The 9,661-nt window shown below is 47.2% G+C and overlaps 1 protein-coding gene across 1 annotated transcript; it reads left to right on the top strand.

The window, feature by feature from the left end:
- The first annotated feature begins 3,433 nt into the window (after nt 1-3,433).
- LOC149353493 (uncharacterized) lies at nt 3,434-6,440 on the top strand. The gene is made up of 5 exons (XM_089582600.1): nt 3,434-3,658; nt 4,143-5,653; nt 5,780-5,833; nt 5,934-5,972; nt 6,175-6,440. The coding sequence occupies exons 2-5, from the start codon at nt 5,502-5,504 to the stop codon at nt 6,389-6,391; spliced, it is 462 nt and encodes a 153-aa protein (XP_089438726.1). The 5' UTR covers nt 3,434-3,658; nt 4,143-5,501; the 3' UTR covers nt 6,392-6,440.
- The last annotated feature ends 3,221 nt before the right edge of the window (nt 6,441-9,661 follow it).

The raw sequence follows: 9,661 nt of genomic DNA, 5'->3' as shown, positions 1-9,661 counted from the left end.
TAATTACATTTGCGAGACTTACCATTGCGGGTTCCGCCCGAGATGGCGCTGCACGTAAAAAAATGCGAAAAGCATTTCTTGTACAGCTAGCGCCAAAGCGAGCGCCGAACTTATGCATAAAAAAAAAGCAAGGCACGCTCACGGAGGGGAAATCGGCTGTTAGCGGCGGCAACTTCCTGTGTGGATAGTCTTGGCTCGGATTTAACATGCCCGCGTTATAAAAAGAATATTTTCACCATTTTTCACATTTCCTGAGTAGTAATTTGTAGCTAAAACAGTTTACGTGTCGTTTTATTTACGCTACGAAAAAATACAGCATATATATTAACTTATTTGTTATGAAAGCTTCTCTTTCCCGCCGTCATGGCGCTGCCTTCAGGCAACGCAAAGCGACCATCCGCGATCCGCGGCCCTATTCTATAGACAGAAAACGTGAAACTAACCCTAACGCTAAGCGCATGCGGATATGGTCACCCTATAACGAATTAAGTGACGCACCAAAGGGCTTGAGTCATTTACCACTGTATCGTCGGCAGTACTACAACTGAAAGCGTCAGAGCACAAATAGAGAGGACAGACCAAGAACGCCCAACCGCCACTAGGTACTACTGCCTGCAAACGTTTCCGGCCTTGTTTGAAATTTCGAATTCAAACTGCATGCAGTGATGTTGGGAGACATTGCGGCTCAGAAGGCAGTGAGTCGGAGAGAGGCCGGTATGTGTGTGTGTGTGTGTGTGTGGGGGGGGGGGGGGTCTTTTTCTTTCCCTGTCTGGGCAAAAAAAATAAAAAGCGGGTAATGGCCCGGCGCTCCCTCTTTCTGCTCTGGCGCTCTCCTCGCAGTAGACAAGAGACAGCGTGGCGCAGTTCGCAGCGCCGCGCCGCTTTGTTGCGCAAGGCACCGCAGTAGCGTACAGCGGCGCGGTGCAACCCTTGCCCGGTTGCGGTGCCCTGTCCCGCGTTTGCTGCTTCCTGCCAGAACCAGTTGCAACGTGCTTGTATCATAGCTTCATGGAGGAACACTGAAGCCACAAAGGATGCCTCTTCGTTTATTGTGGGCCAGTTATAGTGGACGTTCTGAGTAGCGCGTGTCGTTCCTATGCTAAGCGGCGTGGACCCCACAAACGTCCCGTATAGACGCCCATGTCCGTGCTAGTTGACTTTTTGACTGTCGGCTCACGGTCGACGCAAGTAGCGACCAGCAGTTCTGTCATGTATCCTACGCTGATTCAAACATAGTCATCCACACTCATGAGCGACATTTGTGGGGCTCGTACATCTTTGAGCAAGTAATCGCCTCACGTGGGCAAGGCAGTGCGTTATTATTCAAAAAATTGGTGTGTTTAGCTCTGGATAAACCTGGCTGGTCGCGAAAGCAAGAGAAGCAGTAGAGCAACTATATTCAGATATAGACTCTTCGTCGGTGACTTCTATGGCGAGACTCCTCGGGGAACGCAGCACGACCGGCTCCTCCAGGCTGCGGTGGAGAGAGCAAGCTGACGTCACGCATCGTCATAGCAACGGAGAGGCTGACGTCACACCATCTGTTAGGTGCGGCGGCGGCTCCTCGAGGAGCGTGTCGGGGGGGGGGGGGGGGGGGGGCGGACTACGCGACGAGCGGTTAGACTTGGCGTAGTATTACTTTCGCAGTAAAAGTAAATAAAAATTGGAGCGTACACTTTGGCTCCGCCTCAAGGGTATACGCGGTAGCGTTAATGGGTTAATGACCCTTATATGCGGGATTAGTGATGACCGCTGGAAAACGTGGGTTTCCATAGAACGCAGCCATTCCAGCAGCAGTCATGCTGTGGGCGATTTTGGGGCCTGGAATTTAAAAATTCACACTTACTCTCGTCGTCGAGAGTAGGTGTTAGCATGAAGTGCATTGCATTGCATGGAAATCATAGTGAATTCTAGGATGGCTCCTCGATGGTGGCAGCCGCATTCAGTGAGGTTTTGTAGGTTGAAGCTAAAGTTGAAGCTGTTGGGAGCTACAGTTGGCATTAGCCTCGCGGTATCCTGCCCTTGGTTGGTGTGCGTACCGCCGTCTTCGCCTGCTTGTGTTTTTCGGGCACAGCAGCGCGCATATAGCCCCCCTGGCTGCTTTCGCGGATTGATCGCCGTCCGTCGGCGCTTTTGGTGCCTTACACGCCGGTTGCCACGTGCAGCTCACGTGGTCCAGAAGCTTCTGTTTCGAGCTGGACGGCGAGTGTTTGACTAGACACCGTTCAAACCGAGCACCATTGCGTGAATGATGGCTACGTATAGCGCCATGCCACCATGTGGTGCTGATATATTTCATCAGGGCTTTAAATTTTTCAGGCAAAACCTGCTATGTCAGAGTCTTTAACGTATTTTGCCTGTTATGTGTTTCCATCATTGATTTCCATGTCTGCGTCATTTTCATTGTTGTTTTCTTATTCTATTTATCGTTCTTTAATATTTCACTGCTCTCAGTGCCCCACTGCAAAAAGGTCTAAAGGCCCGTTCACACTTGCGAGTCGCAGAGGTCGCGCGACTGTTTTGGTCGAAAAGCGACAGTCGCAAACGGTCGCCCTGGTCGAAATGCGACAGTCGCAGGCCAGTCGCTCGCTGCTCGATTTTTCAGCTTCGCGACTGCGAGTCGCAAACCGCTGAACCAATCAGCGGCGCTTCGGAAGTTGACGAAAGCGTCACCTACATCCGGTTGTTCATTCCCGGCGGCAAGATCAAAATCGGCGTCACACCAGCGTGGTCACTCAAAAGATGGAGTACTCCGCAGAGCTGCTCATCAACGCTGTGCGCGAGTACAGATTTTTGTATGACAAACACCACCCCGAATTTAAAAACCGAACTAAAAAGGACTGCACATGGGAAGAAATTGGAAGACTATTCGGCTTAACCCGTAAGTATCCCGCGTTTGTTTTTTAGATGTGCTCAGTTCGTATTGTTGTAGCATGCATGACGAGGGCAGCATGTTTTTCCTCACAAGAGCGCGTGCTCATGTTTACACACGATGAAAACATATTCCGAACTTGATTTTTCCTTCTACCGCTTGGCGTTCGTCCCCGTTTCGCTCGAAATCGGAGAAGACTAGGGCCGAGACGTGTGTTTTTACGCTCGCGTAAAAGCGTGCATTGTGTGCACGTAGACACGTGCGTTGGCTACTGCGAGGACAGTGTACGCTCGGCCTCTTAACTTTTTTTCTCTCCCCGCGCCTTGTGAAACGCTTGCTCAGGTGCAAGTTATTATTGCTACGCACTTCCATGCTCACCCAACTGCGGTACTTCGACGACAGCACAAAATGTGCACATGCGGAACATGCGCGTGCATCAGCATCTCCATGCAGCACAAAGTTCTAGAGATAAGCCACAGCAGTGATTACTTGAAAGAAGCAACACTTTGAGCTTTCAGGCACAGTCAGACAAAACAAGCTGAATGCACAGCGTTTTTTGAATGATGATTATTTTATTTGCCATATATATTCATGAGAACGTTTTTATCTTCCAGGCACCCAGGCAGAGAAAAAATTTAAAAATTTGAAGGATATCTACATTAGGAAACGCCAGGAAATAAAAGAAAAGCAGAAGAGTGGAGCTGGGGCGGCAGATATCCCTACTGTGAAATGGCCGCATTTTGAATCCATGATGGAGCTCATGGAATCTTCACTGCAGCCTGCACTGTGAGTTTAATTTGCTGGTGTAATGAGAACTTTTGCAACACTTGATGTAGAAATACATGTGAAAAGGAGAACAGAGCCAGAGCAAGCATAATGTGACTTTTACAAGGCCAAAAATATGGTAGTTGAACAACACGGGCATCTCATAGAGCACTCCATTGAACAAACGCAGGCACCTCATAGCATGAAAGTGATTGTTGGGGTAGTCTAAGCAGAAAGGCTAGTTTAGTGTTATCAAACTATATGCTTAGTGCCTCTAGCAGTATTCTTGTTACATATCTACACTGCTAGCAACATTAAGCTGAACGCTAGGATTTCTTTTGCTAAGGCAGTCAATGTCCAAGTCACATGTTTACAAGTCACCCTCTCATCTGTGCCTCAGTGCATTGACCAGTAGTACTGTTATCTCTGCGTGTAATCAAGCAGCTGTATTTGCTTTCATGAGAGTGGATCATGAAATGTTGAACTACATAATTTGTTTTTCCAGAGTCCTATGCAGTACAGAGGAAGATGGTACAAGGTGAGAAACAAATAGGCCACTAAAAAAACAACTAATCTTGCGCAAACAAATTTCACAAGCAACTGCACTTGGTTATTCAAAAAGTTCATTCTGGTGTAAAATATGTACGTTAATTTCTTTTCAGCTTTGTCCATGCTGCTGATGACGGTGGTGAAAGGTTAGTGACAAAAAGGAGGCTTTTTAGGTACAACCTAAGACCTATACCGCATGGTATGGGCCTGCCAAGGCAACATGGAAATAAACATGATAAATGAACTGCCGATTGAGCAGCTGGCCAACTTAGGCCTGTGGAGATGGATCGTGGGCACCAGTCATCGTCAGGTCTCCACAAATATATTCGGCTGGACGTGCTCAGCCAGGCTTGGATGGAACAGCGCTGCGCCGGCCTTGCAGTTAAGCAGCCATGAAAATCCAGTCTGCGCGTGCTTGGCAGGCGTACTGGGACAGTCGTAGTCTTCGGCTGCCGGACCACGATGGCACGCTTCAGGGCCCCCCCTCTAGCGATGAAGCCACGAGCAAGGTGTGAATGGCGAAAAGCGGATAGGCTTGGCGCAAATCGTACGCGACGAGGACTGGCACGGTCGGGAGGGAATGCAGCGGCACAGTTAGCGATGACGTCGGTGTCAAGATGAGCAGGTTTAACGCGGTCAACTGAGATTGTGTCCTGCCGGCCGTTGATGAGCAGGAGAAAGTGCTTAGGAGCACGCCGGAGCACTTGGTACGGACCATCGTATGGTGGCCGTAAGGGCGGGCGTACGGCGTCGTGGCGAACAAAGACGTGAATGCACCGCTGAAGGTCGGAGGGGACGTGGACACGACGGGAATACTGGCGTTGACGTGGTGGAACTACACTGCTCATAGCGCTACGTAGGCGGTAGGCGTAATCTGAGACGTCAGCAGGCGTGGGTGGTGAGGGCTCGAAGAATTCGCCAGGGACACAGAGAGTAGTGCCAAACGTTAGCTCTGCTGCACAGGTAGAAGAGTCACTGCGAAGTGCAGTGCGGAGACCAAGCAGGGCGAAGGGTAGGCGCTCAATCCATGGCGAAGGAAAAGCGGACGTCAGGTCTCCACAAATATATTCGGCTGGACGCGCTCAGCCAGGCTTGGATGGAACAGCGCTGCGCCGGCCTTGCAGTTAAGCAGCCATGAAAATCCAGTCTGCGCGTGCTTGGCAGGCGTACTGGGACAGTCGTCGTCTTCGGCTGCCGGACCACGATGGCACGCTACAGGCCCAAAAGTACAGCAGGAGCAGAGCTTTGAAAGCAGTCTTTTTTTAAAGCGGTCTTGTTTAAACTGTTGCCATCAGCGAAAACAAAGAACATATTCATGGTGCCTTTGCACAGTCTGTTATCATGCTGCTGCATATTTATCCTTGATCTCTGGCATTGCAGCTCCACGCAGGCAACGCAGGAGGGGCATGTGGAGCTACTGCCTCAGGCCACTGGCAGCGATGCCGAAAGAGAAACCTGGGAGCAAGAGTAAGTAAAATTTGCAATACCCTGGTAGATTTTCACATTCTTGTCGTCCACCTACTTTGCACTAGGTTGTGTTCTGCTATAAATTGCACGTGCAAGAAAAGTGCCCTAATGATACTCGTCTTGCAGATGCAGTCCTGACGTGCATGAGCAGGATGCTGCTGAGCTGACACCTGCAAAACGGTACGTGGGCAGAGTTTCTGGCAAAACAATTACTTTGCTAAACAGGCGGACCAAGACAAGTTCTTTCGTCTAATGAAGAAAACTTTGTATTGCATTATAGGCCACGCACGTCGCAGAAGAGAACAACAGAAAATTCTGGGTGAGTTTTGCAATCTGATCATTACTGAGAGTGTACATGTTTGTGTTCCCAAAGTTGAAGGCATTTGCAGTAAGGTTAACTGTGAGACTGCGGTTTGTCTGTTGCTCTCCCTTGTCCAATCTCTTTTGCCCATGATTTCCTTCCATGACGGTTGGTGAACTGACTAACCAGTTTGCACTACACTAAATTGCTTGGTCTGCAGGAACGCTGGCGATGACGTCATGAGGGCTTGTGTGAGCCATTTGGCTCAGATTAGGGAACAGCGGCAACAGCGGCAACAGCAGAGGGATCCCATCGGACTTTTTTGTATGCTGTTGGACGCCCGCATGAGACTCATGCCACAACACCTGGCTGAAGACCTCATGCACAACATTGAAGTCATGACGTATAGCCTGCAGGTGCAGGGCAGGATTGAATAATTAACATACAGACTGTTCCGAAATTAAAGGCGCGCTGTAGAACGCTGCTCACAGCTAAACCAGTGAATTGGTTGAGCTCAAATTTCGTGCAGAAATGGCATTTGGTCGGCAGAATTGCTTTCTACCACATTTCTTTGAGGTACTTGCCTTAATCAATAAGAAGAAGTCGGATATTCCCATAGTTTGCAGCAACGATGAAATGAAATGGGCCAGTTTCTCTACGATTGTATTGGTGGTGTCGTCTCGTTGTCGGCCATAGAGATTCGGCAAAGGAGGTGGGGCAGAGTTTTGTGGGAGGTTTTGAAGGTGCTCTACCCTAAGAAAGTTCAAACTTGGTGCAGTTTTGGCCAAACTAAGCCTTTTGTGGTCATTGATAAAGCAGTTGCTGAAAAGTCTTCAAACCTCCCACAAAAGAACCCCCTCATTTGCCTAATCTCCATGGTTGACCAACGAGATGGCACCACCAGTGCAATCACCGAGAGAGCGACCCATTTCGTTTCGTCGTTGCTGCAAACTATGGGAATATCCGACTTCTTATTGATTCAGGCAAGTACCCCAAAGAAATGTGGTAGAAAGCAATTCTGCCGACCAAATGCCATGTATTTGCGATAATTGAGCTTGAACAATTCACTGGTTTAGCTATGAGGTGCATTCTATGGAGCACGTTTAATTGCGGAACACGCTGTAGTGTTGATGTGCTTTTATTTTTCATTAACTGCAAATGTTTTATACAAATGAATGTGCAATTGCAACTCAGTCATTTTTTAGGTTCCTTTTTTAAGCGCTACAATGTAATTTATAGTACTCAAGTTAACATATGCTAATCCAGATTTTATTGTATTGAACCGCAGAAGTTCCCATTTTTAGCCCTGTTTTACGTGACATGACTAAACTGTGATACTTTTTGTGCTTTTATTTTTCATTAACTGCAAATGTTTTATACAAATGAATGTGCAATTGCGACTTAGTCATTTTTTAGGTTCCTTTTTAAGCGCTACAATGTAATTTATAGTACTCAAGTTAACATATGCTAATCCAGATTTTATTGTATTGAACCGCAGAAGTTCCCATTTTTAGCGCTGTTTTACGTGACATGACTAAACTGTGATATTTTTTTATCCCAGTCCCTCATAGCCCGAGTCGCTTTAGGAAGTTTAAACCCATAAGCCCTCACCCAGCCACACTTTGTGTAAGGTTGGCTGTAGAATTGTAATATCACAGTCGAGTTTTCTGGGGCTTGACGTCCCAAAGCAACTCTATAAGGGACGTCATAGTGGAGGCAGGGATTGAACCTGCATCTTTTAGGTCAACAGTCTGGCACCGTAACCACTGAGCCACTGCGGCGACGTGACTGCCCTTAAAAGTACAAGTTGATATCGATGTGCCTAGTATTTATGTTCCTGTTTATTTTTTGTGATCAATGTGATTATGTGATATTTTTAAAATAAGGAACCGATAAAAATTACCAATGGCTTTTTACTTATAAACACTTGTGCAATCTTCATCTTGAACTACTCACTGCTAATGTTACTTGCACTTAATTTATGAATGACCTCACTTCATGCATTGTTCTTATGAAAGAAGCTCATATTTTCCCTCTTCATGTAAAAGTACCATCTGTTGCAAAAGTTTACAGTGTGCTATACCCTTAGAAGCAAAGGCATGGAGGACTGTCAACTTTTGCTACAGACAGTACATATTTTTATCAAGCAAAACATCATCTTGCAAGCACTTATTGTATAAAATAAAATTCACCATTGTGTAACCCACCTCTGGTTACTCGTGATTTCCGGTCACCATTCCATGTTGCCACGGTACTGCACCTGCCGTGACGAAGTGGTGCGTGAGCTTTTCACGTACTTGCTTGGCATGCCTGGGAAGAAATTGCACTCAAGTTATATTTCATTATCTTGATAAGCCAACTCCAGTGCTGCATGTCACACAGTGCCGAAATGCTCCGAGCCTCTGATGTGTACCATTATAAACGAGGACTTCTGAAACTGGGTTCTACAGAACCCTCTAGTTTATTGGGTTACTTTTTTCCTTTGAGATTTTCTGTACATAAGAAATCAAAACAAATTACATGAGGTTTAGTAAGTTGAACAAGTATGATTGACAATGCCGGACACCTAATGTATGCGCCTGTTTTGGTGGCACATGTAGTGCAATGATTGGAACAAACAGCTGTATAACAAACCACATACCGTGTTGCGTTGCAGCCTGTGAGCCTTTGAGCCCTCAAGGCCGAGCTGGAGTCGTCACTCCTCCAGCTTCCAGGACAGAGGCGGCCCTCCCAATCTTCAGCGTCGGCAGAGCCTGGCGGGCAGTACATGGAGGAGGATTCTGCGGACTCTTTAAGGAGATAGTTGTGCAGCACTATGCATGCACCAACATATCTATTGATGTTAACTGTTTTTGCCTTAAAGGGTCGCCGCAGAATCCTCCACCTCTGTGCCAGGATGCCAAACGCATTTTCGATGATGCGGCGTGCCCGGCTCAGCCGATAATTAAAAATCCGGCGCTCGTAGTTGAACTGCACCGCAGTTTCATGCAGGGCTGAAGACAAGAACATGAGTGATGAAGTATAGAGAACATTTGCATGCACTTCTCAGTCGCAAGCAATGCACTGTGAGACCAAACAGTCTACTTGTTTGCATGGGAAGCATGACCTTGGAGCCTTCACTGAAGCTGAAAAGTTTCAAGCATGAAGAATACTTAAGGCTCATGCTGCTGCCAAGTGTAGAAAAGTTACTGCATGTGTATTGTTTTTTCTAGTACTCCTGCCAATACACACCTAGAGCGGCATTTCTGTAATGTGATTTCGATACACTTGTTAACAGCAAGGTCACCGGTTTACAGGAATGAACCACAAACGTCCTAGTTAGATGAAAAAGTGACACTGCAAAGGCTGGGCTGACAAATTTGTGGCATGCAACACAAAACTCTTAGAATGCTTTACATGGCCTGTGTTACAGCTTTCTTGAAATGGTAAAATATGACAAACATTGATGAAACTAGGCATGCAATATTTGGAGAGGAAAAAAATATTGAAAATTCAGATTATGACAGATGCACACTTCACTGCTTGATCATGCCAGTGACATAGCTCTTTACGTTTTAAGTGCATTGAAACTTCAGATGTGGTCCTCTACCTCGTCTTGGAAAATGCCGCATCATGTAGTCCTTCAGCGGGAAGGCCTCGTCCCCCACGAAGAAATAGGGCAGCGGCCCCTCACCACCTAGAGGCCTTGCAGTGGGAAAGCCCCACTC

This window comes from Amblyomma mixtum, chromosome 3, assembly GCF_055824585.1.
Source record: "Amblyomma mixtum isolate Tamu chromosome 3, ASM5582458v1, whole genome shotgun sequence".
NCBI classification, from domain to species: domain Eukaryota; kingdom Metazoa; phylum Arthropoda; class Arachnida; order Ixodida; family Ixodidae; genus Amblyomma; species Amblyomma mixtum.
Note: the sequence above shows the minus strand (reverse complement) of the source record. Positions and strands in the feature narration are given on the sequence as shown.

Bases quoted from the DNA above. Each gene is read 5' to 3' on its own strand.
- LOC149353493 (XM_089582600.1), top strand. From the start codon at position 5,502: ATGGTGCCTTTGCACAGTCTGTTATCATGCTGCTGCATATTTATCCTT. The intron at 5,654-5,779 runs GTAAGTAAAATT...CTCGTCTTGCAG, and splicing joins AGAGAAACCTGGGAGCAAGA to ATGCAGTCCTGACGTGCATG. The intron at 5,834-5,933 runs GTACGTGGGCAG...ATTGCATTATAG, and splicing joins GAGCTGACACCTGCAAAACG to GCCACGCACGTCGCAGAAGA.